We start from the raw sequence: 27,167 nt of genomic DNA, 5'->3' as shown, positions 1-27,167 counted from the left end.
ATGAGGATTCTGAGGCCATTCCTTCAGAAAGGAGCGCATATGCTGCAGTGTTTCTGTGGACAACGATCGAAGTCGACCACTATCAACAACGGTGAGAGACAAACATAGCACCTATAGCTTTATAGCTACCCTTGCTTGCATGCTTTCTCTCTTGAGCGATGAAAAAAAAAAAGAGAGAAAAGAGGGGGGGGGGGGGGGGGGGGGGGGGTTGGGGGTTGAGGTGGGGGTGGGGGGTGGGGGGTGGGGGGGGGGGGGGGGGGTGAGCGGTTTCATTGGCCACTCGAGTGTGTGAGTAACATCTTCCGAGTCTGCAGTAGAGAGAGCCTCTCCTTGTGCTCCTTGTGCATCTGTCCCGACTTTTGTCTCTCGCCGCCGCGGATAGCACGGCGGTCAAGTCATCCCCGCACTACACTCCGGAGAGGAGAGGAGAGGAGAGGAGAGGGCGAACGACCCCCAAAACACTTTACCACATACCGAGCTATTTGCAGACAAGCATGTTCCAGTGCTGCATGTGAAGCAGGCCAAAGGGGGCAACACACCAGCGCAGGGATCAAGTCCTAAACTTAAGGGGCCTGGAAACGTCAGCGTTAGGGCCCCACACTCACAAGACATACGTTTCAGCACCACGGATAGCACCATAGCAGAAGTACTCAGGGCTTCCCAAAGTTTTTCACGTCAAGGACCCCCAGATAGATATGAATTAGATCACGGACCCCCATTTGATGACATTTTGTCCAAGGAACCCCCAGCTGACAGAATGTCATTATCATTTAATGTAGAACTGCACTGTTGCCTCTACTGTAAGTGGAGAGACAACAGTGGAAACCTCTGATCAGAATAGTCTCTCTTACACATTTTCTGTGCCAAGTTCTAGTGAATGAAGCATCAGTGAAATTAACTATTTTTGGGACCCCCTTGCACCATCTCAAGGACCCCTGGGAGTACCCAAATTCCACTTTGGCAACAACTGCTCTAACTGCATACAGGTATCCAAGTTCCAGCAGTAAGGACAGTGTATAGGTGTTTCAAACACAAATGATGATGTAGTTGCCTTTGCAGCAACTGCATTTTCCCTCATCTGGGAAATTAAGTGTTACTTTTGAAAGAGTTTTACTATATAATAAGTCTGGTGGGGTTACTACAAAAAATACAGCTGATGAAGAGAAGTTTCAATGACACACACACGTACACACACACACACACACACACACACACATACACACATACTCACCGCTCAACAGTGTTTGGCAATAAGCCTAAAATGCCTGTCATGTCCCATAGTCATGCCTCAGCAATACACTGCATTGCTGTTGCTGTTCACTCCTAACCTACTACGTCTCCAAAAACATCAAAAAAATAAAACATAACAACATTCCCCAATTTCTCCAGACTGAGACAAGTTGCTGTTTTACAAAGTCAATGCCGTCTCCTGCCTCATCCCATCACTTACACAGGAACTCCAGTAGTGTCAGTTGGAACGGCTCTCAAATTCAGGGCAGAGACAATTAGAAACTCCATTAAGCACAGTTGATTCCTCTGGGGTAGTTGGACCAAAAGCAGCATGCACACTGGGATCTCTAGGACCCGGATATAAAGCACTATCACCATCATTACCCTGCATCTCTGCACAGACTGTGACATGAACCTTATGACCTCAATCAAAACTCAGATTATGAGTCCGCTCACAGGCATGCAGTCAATATTGACACAGATGGAGGCGAACCATGCATGCGTGTTTGCTGTCTAAGTCGGTATGAGTTCAGCCAAAGCTGTTTGAGATGAAACTGTGTCAGGTGAAGACTTTGTTTGAAGTTGATCTGTTCCATATTTCCCAACTTCCCACCTCATTTTCAAGTTGAATCATTTCCCATAACAGTTTCTATTTGTGGTTTGTTTTGTTTCTTTAAGCGATGACTCTTTAAGAAGATGATGGTGGTTTACTGGTGTTGCTTTGCTGCTCATCCAAGACAATGACTTGTCATTTCAGGTTAGAGTGATGTTATGACTATATTATGCCTTTTTGACTTTACACAGACAGTGCCCTGCTGATGGGGAATGAAACAGCCTATATAAAACTAGTATCTGACAAAGTATTTGACCCTCCCAAATACTTTTCAGTGATTGTTTGATCTTGTCTGATACCAATTGCATAGCATCAGTTATGCAAATCTGTCCCTCTGACACTCCAGGAAAGCTCAAGAAAACTCTCCATGTAAATAAAAAGGTTTTCAAATACAGTTGAACTCAGTAAGTCACTGGTCAGACAAAGAGGACGTGACATTACAGAAGAAGGGGCCAAACCCCTGGGTTCCTGCAGGTAATCTCACTGCATCATTCACTGCTCCAGGGACTGTGGCCCGTACAAGGCCAGGTAAAGCAGGAGCAGCAGAAACTGTTTTGGTTTTCAGAATCAGGCACTTTGCCAAGATCACCTCCAAGGGATTTTCAGTGAAAGGCGTTTTGAGTAGGCTTAAATGTTTGCACCTGCTTTCCGTTGTAGTGTGAAGTTTGCACCTGCCTTTTTCCACTGGAAGTTACAATGCAGTAGTCAGGGCGAAGAGCAGCATACTTGTATGGTGGCATAATAATCTGAACAACTAGTGTGGTACTTTGCCTTGACATGTGGTTCCACTATCTGTCACTTGTTTACTGTAATTGCATGGTAATGCTTTATATTTGACATTTTCCCAATTTTCCATGTGATCGTTTACTCAGTATAATCATCGTTATTGCTGGGACAATTAAGGAACACCTGAATGACTTTGGGGGACAGCTTTGCTTTTTTCATTGAGTGACTGCTTGCAGTTTCTTAGTTACTGAATTTAAAGTGAGCCATGCTGTATATATGTAGAAGTCCATGTGGACTGAGGAGTGGCATCCTTCAGACACCCAAAGCAGGACTGGAGATTTCAGCACTTTTGCCTTCCTGTGAAGCGAGATTGGTTTTAATGATTAACTTTTTTGAATCTTCATTAGCAGTTGTTTCCTTATCATTTGTCTGCTTGTATTTGCCTGGTTTTGTGCCTTGTTTGCTTTTGGGTATATGAACAATGACGGGATTAGTTGCTGAAATTGTTTGGTAAAAAAATCATGTATTCTCCTATTAAACTTATAAGGCCTAAGCACAAAGGAGAAGTCCTGAACTGTGTATGGAGGCACACTGGCACATGATGCAGTGAGCTCAGGCTTGCCTTGGTATTTTGCTCAAATGTGAAGAAATTCATTTAAATAGAAATTAAAACCGTCATCATAGTTTGTTCATCCATACAGTGTGGGCTTTGTACAACAATTGTATACGCCTGTTAGGCTTCATGTAACATTTATGACCATGAGCAATCAGTTAAGTTTGTATCAAATCAAAGTGTGACATAGTAATGAAAATGTTGTGAGCCACAGCATCAGTCTTATTCTCTCACATTTATCCTTTTTTGCCTCCTGTAGACCTGGTAAGACAGTTTCGCACAAGTTACAAGATGAAAACTAGATCAAGCTATCCTCAGTCAATAAATCTGTGAGGTCTCTCAAGGACACATTGAGCTGAGGAACTTTAGAGAATCGAAAAACACCCACACTGTTATCTCTGAATGCCTGTGGTGCATAGTTATTGTTTTCCCACTAGGGGGCAGCAGACATAAAGAAATCATCAACTCTTTGAACAGCTATGCCTTCAGTGGTGGCGCATCATGGATGGCCTCACAGCTGCTGAAACGGGGGTGCTGGGGCTCTGGTTCATTTCTTTCAAAATAGGGAATTTTTTTACAGAGACGTGTTTGAAATGACAATAGGAGTTTTGGCAATGAAACAATCTCCTCTGCACTTTCAATTCCTCTTGTCTGTCTCTTTTATCTTTATCTCTGTCTCTCTGTCTCTCTGTCTTTCTCTCTCTCTCTCTCTCTCTCTCTCTTGCTATGATGTATTCCATGCATGGTTCTGCTTCTGATGATGCAGTTATGTACAAAACAAGCAGCCATTACTTGGACTCATAGTACACTGGATGCAAATATGAAAAGGGCAGATTGACAGATTGGCACAGGCAAAATGTTGTCAAATAAAAGCACACAGCACATTTGAGTCATTTGTATACATACATACATAGTTACATATAGACACATAGTTACATACTATCTGCAGTGCACTGCGTCCCATAGGTAGGAACTGTTTAACAGCAGTGTTTTATGGCTTGTGGACGTTGCTGGCGTTGATGGAATGAGGTGGACGTCAACTGTCTCTGGTATAGGGAAGACGCTGAGCAGATACTCATTAGGGAATAGTTTATCTTTTACTGACAGGGATATATGTCTCATTTCATCTTAGTCTCTATAGGGCTTCCCACCGGAAACTCCTCCCATTTCCAAGAAATCTCAATTACTCAATATCCCAAGCTTTTTTTTTTTCAAAGAAGAGCATATCACACTCCTTCACCGGTCCGCTGTCAGCATGGTAAATGGAATCTTATTGGATTCGTCAATGATCAGTTTTCTAATATGCAGCAATGAAATATCCATGTCTACCACACACTTGCAACTCAGAATAGCAATAAATAGCTAGATTAGGTTTTTGATTTGGACTCTTGCTGATTCCTACACACTCAATTTCTAATCTCCTCTTCTCTCCGCTCATGTCTTCATTGGTCTCTTTACTCTCTCTCTCTGTCTGTCTTTCTCCAGGTTTGTCTGAATGTATCTCTCCCTCTCTGTCTCTCTCTCTCTTTCCCTCTCTCTCTCTCTCACACACGCACACACACGCACACACACGCACACACACGCACACACACGCACACACAGACAAAGGGCTTCCCAGGGTAGCAGTGCTTGACATTCAGCACTTTCATCCATTATTTCCAAATCTTACGTAAGGGGGGACAGAGAGTGGGAGTCAAGGGAGAAGCTTTATTTATTTCTTTTTTTTTTTGTTTCTCTCCACGGGTTCAGTTTGGGAAGAGAATGTCAAAGCGAGTCCTAGAATAAGCCTCTAAATGTTTCATGCTGTTTCATCACAGGGAAGACAGCGGTTTGCTGTGCTGAAGAAGACTCACGTGTTCCTTCCTCCCACAGTGTGTGTGTGTGTGGCGTGTGTGCTCCGCAGCCCATGTAATAATGGACATGAGACCAGATGCATGCTCACATGCACACACACACACACACACACACACACACACACACACACACACACACATATGCTCAAACACTCACGTACCCGTATGCACTCCCTCTCTTTCATCAGATAATGCAGCACGGGTCAGGAGCTGGTTCTTGACTCGGGGAGGGTTGCCAGATCAGTCTTCTAAGCTCTGGTTGTGTGAACGCTTACAGTTTTTCTTGGCTTATAAGCTCATAACAATATAATATACTGACACTGTTCCAACTCAAGAAATTAAATATCTAATTTGTAATGCTTTGGTGGGCTGTAAGGCAGGTCATTGTGTTTGTACGATCCCTAAATCATATCTATCATGTCCATGCATGTGTTGTGTCACTGTCTGCTTTCTCACTGTGCCATCAGTGTGTTACTTGTATGCTCAGTGTACTGAAACCTGTTGCAGGTAATCCTTCCAGCCGGTACTTTATAAGCTCATCCTTTACTTGTTAACATAATGATAGGAGTCTAGATGATTAAATATCTCCTGTTTGCTATGGCTATGTGTATCCAAGGGGTTTTAGAAACCACTGTGTGAGTGAGCTTATGTCCCCTAAGTAATAAGCTATGGGGATAAAAATGCTGCATAGCATCAGCCAAAGCTGATTAGGGCTTCTCCCTATCCATCTATGCATACTGCCTCCTATAACAGTTTAGTGCAGCCTATTTATTCAGTGCTGACCGACATGCCCCTCTGAAATTGGTGGACAATTTCGGATTCACCACGTAATTCAAAGAGACAATTGTAAAAACGAACCCCCTCCCCACCCCCGTCCCCATTCAGATGTGCACACTCCTGAGAGGCTTGAAACTCACGCACGCATGCACGCGCGCGCGCACACACTGCCTTTCCTGCATAAACACCCATGATCTCCCCCTTTCCCTCTCTCTCTTTTTTTTCATATTTTCTCCTCATATCTTTTCTTCCTTGTTTCTTCCGGAGACCACATCTTTTCCTAAACCCCCGAGAATTCCTAATCCGAACCTCAATCACGTATGATTGCGTAGAGAAAGAGTTAGAGGGGGAGAGAGAGAGAGAGATAAGGAGAGGGAGAGAGAGAGAGAGAGAGAGAGAGAGAGAGGTATGAACAGAGACCATTCACTCTAGCTGTCGGCGATATAACACCCGACAGCATCCACTCGGAACGCACGGTGAATAATCCTGAATCGTCTGTGTGCTACAACAAAACGCGCTCTGACGTTTAGCCTATTTGCATCAACTAATTGTTGCTATTCAAACGAAAAACCCTCACGCCTAAATTAGCTCCATCTGTGCTGCTGCATCCTTGCAGAGTAGCCTTTACTGTCGACTTCGTTCTCCGGCTGCATTTTGAGGTGCCATCGAGGGAGCCGGCGAGTGGGCTCAGATGCCCGAGGTGCCGGACAGCGTCCTGGACAAGTCACCTCGGGCTCCACTCGATGTGCATGGATTAAATAATTTGGAGGAAAAAAAAAGTTACGAATCTTCCTCCATGCACGCATGAGCCTCATATGCACGGATTTAGGTTGATGCGAATAATTTAAAAGGCGCCAGGGAGCCAGTGGATAGGCTGGTGTGCAGATGAGGATTACGAAGGGACAGTCGTGCTCGTCAGACGCGGCGCTGTTCACCTGGAATACCTGAAGCTCTCCAATGACACGCAGCCACATCAACTTATCAACACTGTTGCATGTTTTCAACGCTGATTTTTCGGCCCCTGTGGCCCAGCCCGTAGATTTATGTTTTATGTGAGATCGATCGTTGTTGATTTGAGGCTCTGAGTGTACGGGACTCGCAGCAGCTGAACTACACGGTACTGTCCCCCCAAGAGGATGCTGCCTGAAGCGCAATGATACCCGGGACTCGGAGGATTTTCTAAAACGGGGGATGATCAGGATGACATTTGGTTAAAACACTCGTGGACCGAAACACAGAATCCATTCGATTCTCTCTCTCTTTTTTTTTTGTACCGGATCTCTTTGCGCCAAGAAGCTGCACCAAGATCCGACCTCTGCCCAACTAGACTCTCGGTTTTAGGCTCGGTTCGGGGAGATGGCCGCGATCGCCAGCTCCCTGATCCGGCAGAAACGCCAGGCGAGGGAGTCGAACAGCGACCGGGTCTCTACTTCTAAACGTCGCCCCAGCCCGAGCAAAGACCCCCGCTCTCTCTGCGAGAGGCATTTCTTGGGGGTCTTCAGCAAAGTCCGTTTCTGCAGCGGCAAGAAAAGACCCGTTCGGCGGCGACCAGGTCAGTGCTGTAGATTTTTTGGTGTGTGTATGTGTGCGTATGGAGAAACCAAGCGGTTTCCCCCAACCCCCCCACCCCACCCCGCCCCTCTTTGGAGCCGAGGCATTATACTGCAGTCAAGGGCTCCAATCTGAACCGGAGAAGGTAGATTTTCTCCGCGGTGCGAAAAATCCACCTGTTCCATTAGCTCTCCTTGTTGTCTGTCGATCCACCGCACGACAAACACTCCCCCATATACCAAACAGGAGCAGCCTGAATGTAGAAAATGATCCATATGTTGTGACGTTACCCGTTATTAATGTGATATTGCTGTGATCAGAATAATCAATTACCCTGTAACAAAACTGATGCCATTCTACCTTATAGTCAAAGGCTGAGCAGGTTTTGTTCCAATAACAATAGACTGACATGTATTTCAGCCTTCCATATTGCACACTTAATTTTTGCACCCCCCCCCCCTACAACTTGAATAGACTCAAAAAGGCTGCTTTAAACTGCCTAATTCAATATTAATGCAGATTGGGGTAGAGGGGAGATAAGTTGCACCGCAGTGCACCAAGGCTCTTTTGAGATGAAATGTTTTAATGGTAAATGTTTATTGCAGAGGGAGCTTTACTGCAGTGAAGGGAGGTAGCTTTAGTGATTAAGAGCTTCCCTGGTCGTATTGATGGACATAGGCTCTGTGCCTACTACTCCGTGGTAGCTTTCCCTTTTTTCCTCCTCCCTCCTGGTGCACAGATAACAAGCCAGCGGTGCAAATCACCCCTCCCCTTATCCAGATAGTTCTGTCGTGTGATGAACGACAGGCAGGTCCACTCAGACCGCTGCAGACAGACAGACAGACAGACAGACAGACAGACAGATTGAGAGACAGACTGGCAGAGAACGAAGAAGGCAGACAGACTGCCAGACAGACAGACAGCAGCGTTTGAGACAGAGAGAAAAACAGAGACAGGCAGACCAAACTAAAACCCTGTAGACAGGTGGACATTGGTTGTGCAGCCACATCAGACAGACAGCCCAACTGAGAGAGCGACAGGAAGAAATTAGAAGCAAAACTGTAAAAAAAAAAAAAAAAAATGCCCGAACAGAAACATAGGCAGGCATGCAGACAGAATAAATCAGACAGGCCTTCAGACACTGTCGGGCAGACAGATTCACATACAGCCAGGTAGGTAATTCCTTTCATCTGACAGATACATGGCCAGACAGAGAGACAGACAGACAGTCCTAAAGCTTAGCTCAACAGCAGATAGGCAGACAGATGCTGTATGTCCTGTAATTGATCATCCATATATATATATATATATATATATATATATATATATATAAATATCCACTGATGATTTGCCATATATTTGCATATAAACAGCCGATACACTGGAGAATTATGAATTCTGCCTGTTAAAAGATTGTTGTTTTTCCTTCTATTCCCCCCTTCGTAAGATGCGCCCTCGAAACCTCCACAGGTGTCCCATAAGGGCTGCAGGCTAGGTCAGTAGCTCAGCCTCCATCCGTGTGTGCTGTGTTTCTTCTCGTCTCCACCCCATCTCGCGCCCATGTCGACTCCCCTTGGCCAGGGAGGGGGGAGGTGGGGAAGGGGGGGGGAGGTCGGGTGGTGGGGGGGTTGGGTAGGGGCTGGGGGCTTCAACACCTGTCTGACAGCCGACGACCCTCTCCCTGCTGATCTCTTCCTTTCTCTCATCCTTTCTTCTGTGTGGCTTCCTTCGATTTTTTAATCTTATTTCGTACCTATTTTCTTGTAGCTGAAGCTCTGTTAGCCAGTCGTTCGTTGCTCTTCTGTCTCTCTCTCTCTCTCTCTCTCTTTGTCGTTGACTCTGCCTCTTCTCATTTTGTTTCTGCCTCATTCTCTTTGTCAGTCAATGTTGGATCAGTCTTTACTCTCGCTCCTCGTCCTGCTCCTCTGGTGTCTTAGTGTGGGTTATCATGTCTGTGAATATGTGTCAAGTACTAACTGTGTAAGTGTAGTAGAGGACCCCACTGTATATTGGTGTGTATCGATATAATGTGTTTCTTCTCGTCAAACACTGTCGACTATATCATTAGAGGTGATCATTCACCATTTCATGGTCATGATGCCATTTGTCAACGTATCTCAGTGTTTATGTCCTTCTGCATTGGTATGTTAAGTAAAGTTGTTGACGTTTTAATGGCTCATACCGGCCGCCATGCTTCACACACAGGATGATGTTCTGTATGCTGCCAGTGGAAGGCATTTTTCAAGCACAAACACAGGCGGTAAGGTCTGGCACTGTGCTGAGTTTTTGCTGGAAGTTTGTTTATACTCACACACACACACACACACACGCACACCAAACACATACACATACATGCAGACACACACACGCCCTGCCAAATGATTGGAACTGATGAGGTGTCAGCGATTGCTCGGCCCATGTTGAGGCCTTAATTTATAGAAGTGTAGTTATCACATGTGATTTACGGAGGTGCACGCACACACACACACATACAGATACACACACACACACACGCACGCACACTCTCCCCAACCTGCCTGTGATGGATGATGGAGGGCCTGTCCCGGGAATTGATGGCCCCGCCCCGGGGGTAGGTGAGTCGTGGATTGATGGTCAGGATGATCTACAGTTGAGCACACATGAAGCCACTCCGGCTGGGGGTCACTACTCAGGCCAAGCCTTCTACTGGGCTCTCCCCTCGGCACTCGTGTCTACTCTACAACATAAATAAAATGCAATTTTTAATTAATGCAGTGCCACTGAACAGCTCGCAAGCAAAGGCTTAAGATCTACTGATATTGTTGACAGAGATCTGGCTAAAACATGAGTCTTTTCTGTTTCAATACTGGTACCAAGTTGGAGTTTGGAGATCCTTTTGGAGTTCCTTTTTGCCAATTCAACTGGAGGTTTCACCTTGATGTACTGACAGCATTGCACTGAATTGAATGACCTCCAACTATTGTTATGACCTTGGAGGATAGTCAGACTTGTTCTCATTCCCTTATTCCAATCACAGACGTTTTGTATCAGAACATTTACTCATTTCTGTCAGTGAATGTTTACTTGATTTTGGCACATGAAATGAAAATTAATGTGAAGTCAATTGTGACCAAAGACATAATTTGTTTCTTTTGTCAGGCAGAGAATAAACAAAGGATTAGTAATATCCTGAGTCTGACTTGCTGTCTGATTTTAATGGAGGTTGTCTGAAACTCTCGCCCACTGCAAAAACCACATTTTGTGTTCAGCTGCAGGGTTTCATTATTCCTGGTGAACTTTTTGAAAGACGTGACTGCATTAGCTGCATCACGTCCGTGCTTTCTATCTCTTCTTCACTTGAACTCCAAATGATTTTCATAGTTCTTCAGGCTTTTCTCAAGAGCCTCTCCAGTGTCCCCTTGTTTAAACACCGTACCCATGTATGCTTTGCGCTGCTGGTGTCATCTAACTCTGAATGCTGCCTTTTCACAAAATCCAAAGATCTGCTGGGCATGAGAAAAACCATGGAGAGCACACTCAAACGGCTGTTTTCAACAAATTTCTCCACCACACTTTCCCTCAGATAAACAGTTTTTTACACTTTTTTTTTCCTGGCATTGCCTAAGGCCAAGAGGCTTCCATTGCCCTGGGCTAATCCTCGTTTCCACCAGCTCCCCTAAAGTGTTGAGCGCTTCTAGTGGCACCCTGGCCAGGCGCCAGATGTCACAGTTTCAAAGTTGGAGGTCAGTTCAGGATTAATACAGTACAAAAAAATATAAAAAATACAGAAACTTTGGTTCAGTTTCCTGTAGGTAAAGGAATAGCTGGGGAGGACCTGTTGCTTTTAAAAACGTATAATCTCTCCGTAAAGAGGCTCATTCACTGAATACCGGTCATATGTAAACCCAAATGTGATGCCAAGTGCTTCATAGCAGATAAAGATTCCAGTACCATGTCACTGTTAAAATTTCGCAACAACACAATAAGTATGTTTTAAATGGGCTTGGGCTTAAAATAAGTATGGGAGGAGTTGAATAAGGAGATGCAAAATCATCATCATCAAAGTCATTTTTCGGTAATAGATACTGTAAGACATTAAGACAAAGCAACAGCATTGTCATTGATTTGCTGTCATGGTGTACTCTTCACCAAGGCCACCCTCTTTCCAGTCGGACAGCTGTTGACCCTTTTTGGGTTATGTGATGTGGTCCAACAGATGACTCACTGACACTCAGGCCATCAACAAAGCGCCTGTCATATTCGTATTGATATTCAACAGCTGATAAGGGTCAGGACAAGGACTGAGATGGCTCTAGTGAAGTAAATGCAACACTTCTTGATCATTTTATCAGCAGCCTAGAATCATATGTGTGTGTTTTTAATTATGTTTTTAATTAAATACTGTCCATTTTATGTTTGTGAGACATTTCTTTCTGATGCATTTTTTTGACTTGGTGTGAGCAGCTGTGGCTGTGCAGACAGGGAGTGGTATCAACTCATTTTAGGCATAATTTATATGTGTATGTTTTTGTCCTGATCATGAGAATGTGTTTCTGACATATTCTTGGTGGGGCTGGGGTTATGGCTTTGGCGATGGTCTGTGCGTGTGTGTGTGTGTGTGTGTGTGTGTGTGTGTGTTTGCGCGTGTCTGTGTGTGTGCGTTTCAGAGCCGCAGCTCAAAGGCATCGTGACACGACTGTTCAGCCAGCAGGGCTTCTACCTGCAGATGCAGCCGGATGGAACCATCGACGGCAGCAAGGACGAGAACAGCGACAACAGTGAGTGGAGCGTTATGGAGGCTACAACTCCCGGCATAAAACATTTAATGGCACTGAGTCACTTGGTTATGTAATATATTACCACATTTTATATGCTGTGTTTTACCATTTATAATTCTTACATAACTCCAAAATCAGTTTTAAAAAGCTTTCATTGTACCGGGTTATCATGTGGAAAACATTAAAAAAAAAATAAAAAAAAAATGGTTAAAATTTGAAGGGTGCTGTAACTTTTCACCGGATCCAGCGAGGCAGAATGTCCTCTTCTTCTCTGCATCCGGATATGCAAGAGCGCATGAGATATTAGTGTGGCGATAAATGTGTCAAAAACCTACTCAGATGTTTTATATTATTCCCTAATTTGTATTCTCTCTTCTCAACAGTATAACCTTGAGAGTGAAACAAAATCCCATAGATAATTTTAAGAGGTGAAATCACACTCTTGCACTCATTGTAAAACCAACTGAGTCAATGGTATCAATATTTACAGATATGTTGTATGAAAATTCCTATGCCTAAATGAAATTAATTCCAATATCTCCCCTCTTGCCTTGCTAAGTAAACCATTCCTAGTGTGTACATGGCATGGTTGTAAGTGCCACATGGTTTTGATTGATTCAGCTCTGAAGCGCGTGTGATTATCGCAGCAGTATTTCCCTCCTGGAAGCTCATTGCCTGAAACAACTGCAGCCCCACACACGGCTTCACTCCCAGATGGGATCCTGCCCGCAAAGATCCTTTCTTGAGCCACTTCCTGGCAATATTTCACCACCATCGACTTTCCGTAGTCGACCACCAGTGGATGAATAGTCTCCAGGGTATTCCCCCCCCCCCCCCCCCCCCCCCCAAAGCCATCACCCCCCACCCCCCCCCACCCCTCCACCCGTCTCCCAGGAACAGCTAAGGAGAAAACCGATAGAGCCACTTCTCATGTAGAGAATCTTCAACGTTAAAACATACGTGCGTTTGCAACAGTTCCCCAGGAAATGAACGTGTCCCAGGAAGAGTTGTATGTCAGCTGTCCGAAGGGATAATGATGACATTTCTCCCACCTCCACCCACTTTGGAGCGAAGCCAGACGAAGAAGGAAACAACCCATGACCTTCCTTCTTCTCTCTAGGACACTCTGTCCATCTTGAAAGAAACAGAAGTCGAAAGGGGCACAAAAAAGAAAGAAAAAAACAAGAAAAAATGAAGCTGCTGTACCTTAGCAGTCATGCTGGGAAAAGAATGATCTTTCTCCGTCTCCCATGGTAGTTTGCTTTTATGAGGAGATAGTCCTTCAGTAAGGGCTGTGAGTGACTTAGAGCTTTTGTCCACAGTATAAGGGAAGTGTGTGTCGAACAAACAGGATTGATGCCCAGGAAGAAAGTCAAGACAATGACATCCACGAAATGTATTTCCCCTGGACTCAGTAACGGTGTGTATCTTGATCGCAATGCTGTTTTTGGGCATCCAAATTTTTGCTGATGAGGTTTTTTCGTTGTATCTGAGGGTTCCCCCCACCTTTGGGTAATCCTCTGGTTAAGCAGTCCTGCTGGCCTTGGGATGGAGGAACGCGGTGAATAATTCAACCAAAGAAAACTAAAAATACCACCTTCTCCGTTTGTACCCAATGAATAATTCTCTGTATGAGAAGCCTGAAGCTCAGAGACGGTCCGATGGAAGACGGAGGAAAGAGAGCGCGGCGTACAGAGAGAGAGGAAAGTGAAATGTCTTGAGAGGAAGACAGAGACGGAGAGAGCAAGAGAGGGAAAGAGAGACATGGAGTGAAGGTGTGATTGAGTGAGATAGAAGCGGAAGGGGGAAAGCTCGGTATTCAGGTCTTGCGCTCGCCTATCGATCGCTGGGCCGGATTATTAGAATAATAGATTACCCCCACCCTTGAACCACACGACCCTCTGACCTGCAGCGTGCGCAGCAGCGACAGATGGAATAATTCATTTTCAGGAGGAGGTTCAGTGCAACTGCTGGCATGGAGGAGCGGGACGCTGCCTGCATACTAGGCGTGACCTATTCCGCTACGGAAACCAGAGCAACATTTCAATTACATTTTTTTTTTTTTTTTTTTTTCATATGGTTCCGCCCCGAATGCGCTGACAAGTGCGGAATGACCCTGACATACTTGAACAACCAAGAACTCCTGTGGGAGAAATACATTAAAAAATACATTAAATAAATACATGCATACATACAGTAAACATACTTTGAAGGTGCACACTTTTTTTTGATTATTCATTACAAATTTGGAATTGTTTGATAGAATAGAATAGAACAGAATAGAACAGAACAAAATAGAGCAGAATAGGACAGAATAGAATATATATATATATATAATAGAATACAATAATAATAATACATTTTATTTAAGAGTGCCTTTCTCAGACTCAAGGACACTTTACATAGAATAGAATAGAATAGAACATAATAGAATAGGATAGGATAGGATAGAATAGAATAGAATAGAATGTTATTGCTTCCAACCACAACACACAGTACATGTATGTAAACGGATGAGCATGACTGACTGTCAGGATTGCACTTAATTACAGGCAAGTGCTGTGAAACACCATTAAATTAATTAACATCCATGTTCAGTTTTGAGTCAGCAGTCAGTAATTTAATTGTCGTCATTCAGTTGATCGCCTGCAGTAATTACCTGCACAAATTGAAGCTCTTGAAAAATATCTCTGGTTATGAGACACCAGCAATTTCAGGCATTCACTCCCCATCTGCAGCTGGTGCTCCTGGTTGATGGAAGGAATGAACTGAAGGCTGCACTAAAGACCCACTCCTTAATATCAACTGTTTCATCGTTTACAAACTCGGGGATGTAGGGGGAGCGTAATCACACACACACACACACACACACACACACTCTCACACACTCACACACACACACACACACACACAGAGCGTATACCAAACTCTCCCATCTTTGGGTTTGTATTTCTCTGTGGATTTGGAGAGGTGCCCTTGGCATTTGCAGCTTGGCCCAGCGTTTCTCTAAACCTTCCTCTAGGGTTTATTTCCCGCTGCGCCCGTATTTCTCACATCAAACAGACTTACTTTACCTGCTGGATTTGCCTGTAGCCGATTACCGCTGCTTTGGAAGCCTTGACGTTTCAAGGATTTTGCCTTTTCTGGGTATAGTTTGGACCCCGTTTGTCTGGCCCCTTTGACGATGGAAGATCCCTGGAAATCTTTTAACTTTCTCCCTGCAATGGCCTGGGCCTCGGTGAGAGATGGGATTGAGGTTATTAAAGAAGAGGAATCGTCGTCCAAATAGTTATCAGGTTGACGATGGCTTTCCTCCTGGTACTCCTACAGCACTCAGCGCAGCTGTAATTATGGAATCAATCAACTGCTGAAACTGCAAATTGAAATGCCGGACATTTGGAAGGTAGCTGAGTGACAACCACGAAATTACACAAGTGACAGGTTACTTGTGTAATTATGTGGCAAGCAAATGAGAATAGTGGCTGCAGATTATAATTATAGCAAAATAGTGAACTAGTGCACCACATTTTATTCCTCTTTTCCTCACACTTTCCAAGCCAGGCGATTATGGCACATTTGGGGATCCTCTTCCTGAGTGGACTGTCAGTAAAAGCTCGTTTTTGTAGGTGGAGGTGCTCCCGGCTGGAACACTCCTGGTTCTTGGTGGTACGTCACAGAACCGTGGACCGGGGCGTCTGAAAGACACCGCCAGTCATCGATGTGACAGAGGCAGCCGCCTAGAGAAAGAGAAAGAGGACAGAGGGAAGAGACGGAGAGAAAGAGAGACAGATAGAGAAAGATAGAGAGAGAGAGAGGGGGGGTGGGACAGAAAATCAGCGAGTGAGATAAAGGGATAATGACACCAGAAGCGGAAAAGGCTGAGAAAATAAAGCGTTAATGGACTAACGTTCTTTCTGCCTTGATACCGCGGCTCTCCGGGCCTCAAGGGTATACGTCACTGCAGGAGAAGCCAGAGTCGCCCTGTGTATCACCTGCACCGCCTGTGGCCAGATTGAAGCCATTGGCAGGCGAAAGCAGCGCGTCGATATTTATTGAGTGAAATTGAATCTGCTCGGAGGACAGACCCGTGTTGGCACGTCTCCTCTCGTCCCCGCCAGCTTTATCTGATTCCCCGTCGCCACTTACAATCACCCCAACGCTACAGGAAGCCTGGGCTCGGGTGCTGCACGGAACGCGCCCCCCCTCTAAAACTAGACCTCAGGCTCAGTGGGACCCACCTACACCAGATAGCAGTTAATCAACGCTTGTAAATTAATTCCACTTGAGTTTGGGCCTTGGCTCTGCTTCAAACGTTGCATCTCGGCCTTAACGTTAATGCTTCAGGGTTATACTGAGGTGGCTGTGCATTCCGTCGTCCATCTCCTGTATTATTCATTTTAGCGCTGCCTGCCAAAGAACAGAGATCAGAGGCTGTGTATCTACAAGAGTTAAGAGTTAAGTGAAAACTCAATTGTCCTATTCTCTCCGTTCTCTCCAATGTCTCTCTTTTGTCCCTTTGATATGACTCTCTGCCTCTTTGTATCTGTCTGTGTCTGTCTGTCTCTGTCTCTGTCTCTGTCTCTGTCTCTGTCTCTCTCTCTCTCTCTCTCTCTCTCTCTCTCTCTCTCTCTCTCTCTCTCCTGCAGCCCTGTTTAATCTTATTCCCGTGGGTCTGAGAGTGGTGGCCATCCAGGGGGTGAAGAGTGGCTTCTACATTGGCATGAATGGCGAGGGCATGCTCTACAGCTCAGTAAGATTCACCCCCTCTTTGCATGTCGTAGTATAATGTTTTGTGTGTGTGTGTGAGTGTTTGCTACATGCACATTTGTTCATTCACACGTGTTGCGTTTTGTTCCATTTGTTGTCTCTTTTAATATCCCACTGCAGCATAGACCCAGCCATTCCAAACCCTTTCATCTCTGCTCCATTCAAGAGCGTTTCAGACGCGCCTTTGTGTTGATGTGCAGCACTTATTTCCCCTTTGTTGTTGCTGCAGCACGGCGCCTGTTTTACAATTAATTTGACTTCAAGTTCAGCGCTCAGCCCTTTGAAAGATTGCTGCTTTTTTACTGGCCAATAACGGGCGTCCGTTATGCAGAGGCTATAAGTAGAAATACTGCTGAATTTCATTGTCTTCTAATTTGGAAGATGTCCCTTTCATCATGATTTCTTAGGACTCCTACTGTCATGAAAAGATTCCACACTATCTTAACAAGTCGTTAAATCTCGTAAAATGTTTTTTTTGCTTTAAAAAAAGAAAAAAAAAGCCAGTGTGGGTGAAATAATTTCACTTCATTTTGAATGCAAATCATCTTGTTTCAAGAATTATTTTTGAACAATGTCTCATTTTTTATACTAGTGGTATGTTCTGCCTCATTATGCTTGTTTCATGTTATTGACTTTTGTTTCTAGAAAATTACTGAAACAAATGAAACTGCATTGGGAATAAGTGGGATTATCTCACTGCATTGGCAAAAAAAAAAATCCCTTGTTTTAAGAAAAGAAATGAAGACTCAACGTGAGACTCAATGACTTGTGAAGATGGACATGTTTTTCTTGCAGTGTAGGATTTGGGAAGCAGACAGAGTGGTGGGGGTGGACACAGTTATGGATGTCAAGAGGAGAAAGCATTAGTGGTCGTATTTGTAGCCACTGAGAATGAACACATGCTTCTGGAAAAAGCTGGAGCACGTTTGTGGAAATGTGGTGCAGAGAAAGAGAGCGAGGGAGAGAGTGTTTATTTGTGTATATGTGTGTGTGTGTGTGTGCGCTCGAGAGAGAGAGAGAGAGAGGGGGGGGGGGGGGGTGGGAGAGCATAGACAGAGACAGGAAGATCTCCCTGGTTGGCTGGTTATATAACCTCCAGTCTCATGATTCCTAATCCAGTTAGCGGCAGTGTTACAGAGGAAAAGAAGGGGATGGGAGAGCTGTGTTTCCCACGAGGGACTCGGTGCCGCACTAATGGCGGTCTGATCACCAGCCAGCCATGGTGACTGACTGACAGCAGCCGCAGTTCAGCTCACAAACTGCTCATCAAACTTTTCCCCTTCTTACTGTAAAATAGTCCTGAAATACTTGAAGGACACAGTGAAGCCGTATTATAACTTATCGATAAAGGAACGGCTTTAGGACGGGAGAATGTTTTGAAACGTCAGACTAGATAATCGGTTCCACAACATGCTGCATTTTTAAAAGGTGCGTTGAAGATTTAATGCGGTTATTTCCGAACTAGAAGCTCTTCCCGTCCGGTGCAGCAAGTTTTGAATGCTACAACGGATGCATGACTATTCACTCAAGTTCAGAGAAGTTCGCACAAATCAGTGTGCAGGCTGTTATGACTCATCCAGGTAGACAGAGTCATTCATAACCAAGGGCTCATAAACAAGCGCCCACAATTCACAGCTCTACTATGAGCCGAATAATAACCCTCCACCCACCCACCTACTCCTAATTAAACTTTAATAGCACCCAAACAGCCATCTTTTAATTTACCAAGTTGACTCCCAGTTGAGACCCTGCCTCCACCCCACCCACCCACCCTGATGAAATCAGCGTCTGCAGGTCAGAATGTATTATTATTATTAATTACCGGTGCCTCAGTACCTCGGTGTCAAACAGCAGCTTTAAACTTGACAAATACGACACTCCTCTCATCATTTTAACCATCATTTTTATGGCCGGAGCAACAAATCTTAGACCTTTCTATCAGAGAGAGGGAGAGAGAGAGAGAGAGAGAGAGAGAGAGAGAGAGAGAGAGAGAGAGAGAGAGAGAGAGAGAAGGGTCTGTCAGAAGGCAAGACATTTTTACAGTAACAGTTGAAAGGCCATTTTAATTAAAGCAATGAAGTGAGTGCTCTCCCCGGCCATATGGAGCCGGTCCGGCCTCTCAGATGTGAGGCAGGGGAAATTAGCATGCCTTGGTAAGCAGAATGCGGGTGGCAGGCTGGATCACAGGGAGGCTTACAAAACTTGGAGAGCCACACAGGGTTCGTTCAATATTTCCTAAAGAGGGCTGACTTAACACCAGAACTGTTGGATGGATGCACAGATAGCCTCTCTCTCTCTCTCCCTTTCTCTCACTCTCTCTCTCTCTCTCTGTCTCTTTCTCTTTCCGTCTGTCAATTCAATTCAAGCCAATTCAAATATGCTTTATTGGCATGACAAGGGAAAAAAACTATGTTGCCAAAGCAGTGCAGGATTTCAAATGGAGTAATATTGCAACATTGACTAATAATTAATAATGAATAAAATAATAAAGTAATCTAACAAATATTACAATAATACAACAATCATATCAACAACAGTATAATCAAAAGCAGTTCAGTAATGTTACTAGTTCAGTTCAATTCAGTTCATAGCAATACTGGAAAGAGAAGAACTCTTTTGAAAGAGTAGATAGAAAGGGAAAAGGAAAGGAGGGTAAATCTGTAACAGACAATATATTTTCAACATTTATATTTTCTCGTGCAGCTGATGACATTTACTAACATACTGAGCTGCTAGTTGTACAGCTTTTACATTTTCTCCAATAAAACCTGGAGCTTTTCTCTTTCTGTAAACAGAGAAAGTTGGAATCTTCAGCATAATACTTGGTAGGTATAAATCTCTGACTCACTTTTTTTTTGGCTCTCTCCTTCAGATCCTCCCCATACACCCTAACCTCTGATTCACGTTATAATTTACCAATATAGATTGTGCTGCATATGCGCTAATTTGAGTGCGATAGACTGAGGACTTATATAAGGATTTCATAAGGCCTGTAAAGAGAAGAATTTCTATTCTTCATTCACGGTTTTATGACAGCGCTCATACTGTATTCACACTAATAAAATAAGTCCTTCACTTTCATTTCCTGCGCTTTCACACTTTTACTGTATTATTATTTGTCCATGTCTTGGTCATTTCTTCCACTTTATTCTCTTGCTCACCTCTCTCTCTCTCTGTCTTTTTCCCTTTCCTGATTTTTTGCCCTTAAAGACCAAAATACAATTTCCCTCACGTTCCCCATTACTCTTCTTTCTTTTTGCCTCTCCAAACCGTGAAGTTTCTCCCCGCTTGTTCTGTTGTCTGTTTTGTCTCCGTAACATCTCAGAGCAGAGATGCACAGCTCTCTTCTCTTCCTCACCCCCCCCTGGGAGGTAATTACTGAGGGATATCCTCCCACCTCTCAAACACTCCCTCCCTGTTTTCCTCCTTCTTTGCTCTGCCTTGTTAGCTGGGGAAAGCGACAAGCCTTTTCTTGTGCGCACGTAACCAGGACGAATCTGAGAAGTTGTAGTGTTTCGACACAACTTTGAGAAGTTTTCCGTCTCTCTCTCTCTCTCTCTCTCTCTCTCTCTCTCTCTCTCTCTCTCTCTCTCTCTCTCTTTCTCTCTCTCTCTCTCTCTCTCTCTCTCTCTCTCTCTCTCTCTCTCTTTCTCTCTCTCGTGTCTTGGTGTCTGTTATTTACAGAGGCTTTTATTAGCAAACAGTTTGGGATTTCTGAGTATTTATGATGATTTTTTTTACACAAAAAAACGACATTTGCTGAACAGTGGTCTGTCTGTATTGACTGTAAGTGGTTGTAAGTAAGCGGTTGGTAAATGATGACTGATAGCGATGTGGTTGACAGTGGAGTTACAGTAAAACGAGCCATGTTAGTGCTTTCTACAAATGTTTCTCTTGTACTCTTTCATGACTGTGTGGTTTGGGGTTTTGAGTCCATTTGTTGGTTTTCACAATTGGTAAGAGGTTGCTGCCGATGCCATTGTGATTGTTGCTGTTGCTGCCGTTTGGCTTTTCTAGCTTGGAGTGCGGAGCTCATTGTCGACGCTGTAGCTGATTTGAAGCTGATGTGGATGTAGCCATGGGTGAGCTGGGTGATAATGCTTGTGTGGAGTGTTTAGCGCTGGAGTGCGTGGGGGCTGAGCATCTACAATGAAGAGTTCCTCTCCATTATTTATAACACTTCTCAATATGACCTAGTTTACTGCACAGCAGTAACCACTGTTCTCCCTCCCTCTCTCTCTCTCTCTTTCTCTCTCTCTCTCTCTCTCTCTCTCTCCTTTTCTTTTTTCCTTTTAAAGCATTTATCTTTAACTAAGGGACACCAGCACACTTGCAGGCACATGTGCACTGCATGAGACACTTCATCACGAAAAAACATTAAATGTGTCCATGGGCGCACATGCACACCCACACACACACGCACATACACACACACACACACACACACACACACACACACACACGCATCGATTACTTTGTCCAGTCCAGTACCTTTGCTCCCGACGGCCTCTAAAATGTTCTTATTATTTCTTTCAATCGCCCACTAATTTTACTGCTTCTTATTTATGTCAGTGAAAAAATAATGTGTCGCAGTAAAACCTTCATCGGAGGCTCGCAGGGAGGAGTGGAGCCTGGAGAGTGGGGGGTGGAGGAGGGATGATGTGGGAGAGAGGGGTGTAAATTGATGGAGGATCGTCTGGAATGGATAAAAGGCGTATTATGTGAGTGGACTCTCTCTTTCTCTCTCTCTCTATCTCTCTTTCTCCTTTTGTCTTCCTCTCTCTTTCATTTTGAAGTTTAATATGAGCATAGAAAGATGGAGACAATTATTGTGAAGGTGTTGACTCAGAAGCTGTAATGGAGTGTGTGTTTGTGTGTGTGTGTGTGTGTGTGTGTGTGTGTATGCAGGTGTTATTATGTGGACAGTGCTAATGAGAGATAATGGATTGCCAGCGCTTACCAGAGAGAAAGAAAGGGAAAGATAGAGAGAGACAGGGAATGGGTGGAATGTCAAACAGAGAGGGGAGTTTAGTGTTTGGGGTAATCAGTATTTTGCTCCATGACTATCAAAGCATTAGTATGTGTTTGTGGTTTGATTTTAGCCATTAACCACGAGAACGTCCTCTCTGGGAGTAGGTTCTGTTCTGTCCTTTCAAAACCCTAAACTCCTTCCAAAGTGATTGACTTTGAAGGAGAGGGAGGGAGAGAAAGAGAAACAGAGAGAGAGAGAGATAGAGAGAGAGAGAGAGTTTTCCAGTTTAAGTAGCGTCTAGACGAGAGCCGTCCAGGCCCGACCTGAATCTCTCCCAGAATAATAATGAACTCCCCGGGAGTTCCATGGCGGGCCTGGGATTCTCGCGGCCGCCAAATCTCTCAGATGCGCCGGTGACTCAGGCCCGTATTTAAATGGAGGTCCTCCCCATATCCTCCGCATCTTTGTCCAAAGTCAAAGGACACCTGTCGGCAGCAGCAGAGCTCCTCCAGAGCCGGTGCAGTGCATCCTTCCTTGGCGCCTGATTTGGATTCACAACGCGTCCAGCACAGTTCTGTTGGCAACCCAGTTTCATATCCATTACATCTTGCTCTCCTTCTCCGTGTTTCATTTTACATTCCCTAAACCTGTCCCCACCCCCCTTCACCCCTCCACCCCCCACTCCAAAACACACGCACACACATACACACACACACACACACACACACACGCCCTTCATCTCACTGCTGTTTGTCTGAATGTATCTTCTGGGATTTTTTCGTTGTTTTTCTGGGCCTTGGGCTCCACAAAATGACATATCAAACTGACATATTCCGAAATCCAGAGAAATAGATGACACCTAGTCTTACAAAAGGCAAAATCTATCTATCTATCTATCTATCTATCTATAGTGAGCAATTTCAAGTAACAGTGTTTTGTAAACATGGACGTAAATCATTCGTAAACACTTCTGCTCTGTCCCCATCCTCCTCCCATCTGCCTCCCTCTCAGAGATTCATGGTGTTTGTCCACTGGGTCTCGGACCTCTGTGCTTATTTATGTCCCGCTCCCCACTGAGACCCCTAACGGCGGTGCGTGAGCAATCCCACGTGCCCGGTTTCCCTAACGAGTCCTTCGCCTTTCTCCTTCAGATCACCACGGAATATAAATGAGTGTCCCTTTAATCAGTTTACTGTTGCTAAGCACAGCCCCGGTACCCCTGAACGGTAGCACGTCGTTTTTTAATTTTCCTTGTTTTTGTGGCGGTAACAGCTTTGGTTCATTATGAATTCCTGGCAGAGCGGGCGACAGGGCAAACCTGTTGACGTGCATGTTCGTGTGCATGTGCGAGAGCGTGCGTGTGTGTGTGTGTCTTGTGTATGTGCACGTGTGTGTGTATGTGTTCATTCGTCAGTGTGTGTCGTTCCTTCCAGTGTGGTTCTGCGGTTCACGCGTGTCCATTAAGGGGATCTCATTAATCACGAGTGACTCCGACCCTGTCTCTTCACCTCATATTCCCACTCAGTCATCCACAAACAAGGTACTCTGTCAAAGTCTTCAAAGTCACTTACATTCCACCCCTACCATTCCCAAGCCAGAGCCACGTTGCTCTCTACACCGCTCCAAGCCTTTTCATAGACAGTAACAGAGTGCGGTGTCCTTGTGGACGAATTTGGAGGGGATTCTACAGTGTATCAGTGTAGCAGCCTGAAGGGGCTGACAGCGAAGGGTAGGATAGCAGTGTGTGTGTGTATGCACCTGTATGTGTGTGTAGTATATGCCTGGTTTGATTTGGGCTCGCCACCGATGAGGAAGGGACAAAGCCTGCAGGTCAGCGATGTCTCCCTGTCTGCGCCCTTCCCATTCTAACACATATGTTCACACACACACACACACACACACACACACAGCCAGACAGGGGCGATGTGACCCGCAGCGCCCCAACAGAGAGAGAGATGTCTGCTCTTTGACAATGTGTCAGCGGGCCTAGATAAAGTCGGCCTCCAGCGTCCTCACCCCCGCCGACCGCTGAGAGGCTTCCACACCTGCGACCATGTGGCCTCACCTTCCCCGAGTCCTTTACGCAGCCTGCCACACACTGCTGTGTCTTATAAATGACTGGTCACACTCCGACTGTGTTGTGGCGTTTCACTGCAAAAGAGCTCCATCTTAACGTCATTTAGTCTATTATCGAGTCCTAAAATTGTCATTTTCTTCAAATAAGTGAAACAATGCCAATGGCGTTAGATAATTTCACTTGTTTCCAATGCAAATCAATTTGTTTCAAGAATTTTGTATAATCAAGTGTCATTTTCTTGTGAACAGTGAAACTGCATTGGAAAGTGCAGTTATCTCACCCCACTGGCAGAATGTTTCCCTTGGTTTAAGAAAAATAAGATTTGAAGGGTGAATATGAGACTAAATGTTAAGATGGATCTTTTTTGCAGTTTTCCATCAAGCCATTTTATGCGAAAATTGAATTCTTACTTCTCCGATGGTACCTCTTAGCCCTCTCCATTTTTTATTCAGGAGATTTGTGATCTCATCTCACCCCTCACACACGCAAACCTACTTATTCGCTTAAAAGCCGTTAATGGAAACGCACCGGATTCTCGTTTTACTGTAAGACTGTCGACTTTTCAAAAGTTCACTTAGAATTTGCGTAAAACCTGAATGGAAACATTGCTAGTTTCCTTCTACTGTTAGTCATGGATGCAATGACACAGACACACATGCATTCTTTGTGAGTTGGCACATGGCAGACAGGTTTGGGATTTGGGTGTATGTCCCATGTCACATTTTTACACTATTTTACTTCATAACACAGGCCCTATAAAGCGAACATGACAGCTTTTCCTTCATTTTTCTCTTCATCTCTCTTTTTTTTGCTGCGCCTCATTCTGTTTCTGTCTCCATCGCTCTGTTTCCCTATCTTTCTCTCTCTTTCTCCCTGTCTCTCTCTCTCTCTCTCTCTCTCTCTCTCTCTCACACACACACACACATACACACAAACAGGTAAACAGTCACCTCCAGCGGTGAGCAGAATTGGGCTGTCAGTCAAATGGACAACCTTAAAAGGGCACAGAACCCTAGAGGAGATATTAATGAATGAAATACAGCACTACCACACACACACACACGCACACATGCACGCTCACACGCATACACACACACACACACACACACACACACACACACACACACACACGCACACACACACACACACATACCGAGCCTGTCTAATCGGGGACGGCACAACATCCACTAGGCCAGCTGTTCCAAATCATCCACATCTATTTTGGACACACACGACTTCCCCGCCCTTCAGACTGACTACCATTACTTTTTAATTTAGCCCCTTGCATTCAGGAAGCACTCGGACGTGGAGGAGAGCGGGGATGAGGGGTAAGGGCGACGGGGTTTGGCATCCACCTTGTCAGCACACGTTAATCAATTCACCTGCCTTATTAACTATACATTTAGGTAGGAAAAGTAAAGACACAATGCTTTTCCTGCCTATTTAAAGGTCAATTCCACCATTATCCTTGTTAAATTGTAACAAATTACTCAAATTACCCTCTTGCTTAGATTCGTTTATGGGTTTGAGAGTCGAGGGCAATGTCTTGTCACTTGCGTTGCCATGGCAATAATCCCGCAGCCCATTCTGCCCCAATAGGGTGTCCAATAACTGCTTCTTTCACTCCTCTCCACCCCCTGAGTGTCTTCTGTGACCTTCTTTACCTGCTGTTTTCATAATGGAACTGAGAGAATTACATTTTTGCATCATTATTATTCTAATCAGATTATCATTCCTATTACTTGGTTTCTGAGTCTGTGTGTATATGGGTGTTTTCATATTTAGTGACCTTGGCCATGGCATTCAGACAATGTTTTTTTTTTTTTTTTTTTAGATTATTTTTCTGGGCTTTTTGACTTTATTATGATAGTTTTTACAGTAGAGATAGACAGGAAAGATTAGACTTATTGCAGCCATTATTGGCATAGTGTGGAGAGGACATTGCTTTCTGTATTCTTAAATAAGTCAAAATCATCTGTCTCCATTTTTGCTGTTTATGTTGGTATGTCTCTTTGGTATCAATGTAGAAGCAAATGTATTTTGTGTGCGTGTGCATGGGTTTGTAAGCCTACATGCGTTTATGTTTGTGCACAAATGCACATATTTGTGCTCTCCGCTCTCTCTCCCTTTCTGCAGGAGATGTTCACGCCCGAGTGTAAGTTCAAGGAGTCGGTGTTTGAGAACTACTATGTGATCTACTCGTCCACTGTGTACCGGCAGCAGGAGTCGGGCCGGGCCTGGTTCCTTGGCCTCACCAAGGAGGGGCAGGTCATGAAGGGCAACCGGGTCAAGAAGACCAAGCCCTCCTCACACTTTGTGCCCAGGCCCATCGAAGGTATGAGAAAGTTAAAAAAAAATATTTTCATCATTTTTACTATTTTTCACATTTTAGAATAATAGTAAAGACATCAAAACTATGAAATAACAGACATGGAATTATGCAGTGACCAAAAAAGTGTCAAAATCAAAATGATCTTTTATTTTATATTCTTTAAAGTAGCCACCCTTTGCCTTGATGAAAAGGCAAAGGTTTAGGCATAAACCTTTAGATCAAAATGGCTTCAAGATAATGAAAAACATAGTACATTCAATCAGGTGTGTCCAAACTTTTGACTGGTAGTGTATGTTTGAACAAAACGATCACTTTAATGTTTAGTCAGACTTCATAGCCGTCCATTTAGTGTGTAAATAAATAATACTGCAATGACATGTACAGGTAGCAGGATCTGGCTACTGACTTGAGCATGAATATTTGAGTCTATCTTTTACCGATCTTTGTATCATGCTCAAGAAAGAGACCCACATTAACTTTGAGGGTTTCTATATGAGTGCTGTTGTGTGTTTATTTCTTATCTTCTCTAACAGTGAGAGCATTGGGCGGTAGATATTATCATGTAAACCTGTTAAGCAATGTGATAAAAAAGTGCTGACATGGGCCTGATTCCCTGTCTTATCCCTCCCAGCCTGGTATAATTGTCCCAGCCTTACACCTGACCTTGTCTCTGTCTGCCCATCCATCTCTTCAATCTGCCCTCCATCGTCTCCTTTCCATGTTCCTCCTCTCTTTGTCCTCTTCCTCTCCTCTCCTCTCCTCCTCTTTTCATCCCCTCTGCAGTTTGTATGTACAGGGAGCCGTCACTGCATGAGATAGAGGAGAAGCAGCGCTCCAGGAAGAGCTCAGGGACTCCCACCATGAATGGAGGGAAAGCTGTCAATCAGGACTCCACATAG

The 27,167-nt window shown here is 44.5% G+C and overlaps 1 protein-coding gene across 5 annotated transcripts; it reads left to right on the top strand.

Moving 5' to 3' along the window:
- fgf12a (fibroblast growth factor 12a) lies at positions 1–27,167 on the top strand. 5 transcript variants are annotated; one of them, XM_071925072.1, is made up of 6 exons: positions 7,169–7,364; positions 8,811–8,858; positions 12,010–12,120; positions 16,767–16,870; positions 26,073–26,271; positions 27,052–27,167. In XM_071925072.1, the coding sequence occupies exons 1-6, from the start codon at positions 7,169–7,171 to the stop codon at positions 27,165–27,167; spliced, it is 774 nt and encodes a 257-aa protein (XP_071781173.1). The 5 variants fall into 5 exon arrangements, with proteins under 5 accessions (XP_071781176.1, XP_071781173.1, XP_071781174.1 ...); XM_071925073.1 differs by lacking the exon at positions 8,811–8,858 and adding an exon at positions 7,418–7,508 and having other exon boundaries at positions 7,169–7,368; positions 12,069–12,120; XM_071925075.1 differs by lacking the exons at positions 7,169–7,364; positions 8,811–8,858 and adding an exon at positions 1–91.

This window comes from Centroberyx gerrardi, chromosome 13, assembly GCF_048128805.1.
Source record: "Centroberyx gerrardi isolate f3 chromosome 13, fCenGer3.hap1.cur.20231027, whole genome shotgun sequence".
Classification (NCBI taxonomy): Eukaryota; Metazoa; Chordata; class Actinopteri; order Beryciformes; family Berycidae; genus Centroberyx; species Centroberyx gerrardi.
This window is presented reverse-complemented; position numbering and strand designations above follow the sequence as displayed.

Bases quoted from the DNA above. Each gene is read 5' to 3' on its own strand.
- fgf12a (XM_071925072.1), top strand. From the start codon at position 7,169: ATGGCCGCGATCGCCAGCTCCCTGATCCGGCAGAAACGCCAGGCGAGG. The intron at 16,871-26,072 runs GTAAGATTCACC...CCCTTTCTGCAG, and splicing joins AGGGCATGCTCTACAGCTCA to GAGATGTTCACGCCCGAGTG. The intron at 26,272-27,051 runs GTATGAGAAAGT...TCCCCTCTGCAG, and splicing joins TGTGCCCAGGCCCATCGAAG to TTTGTATGTACAGGGAGCCG.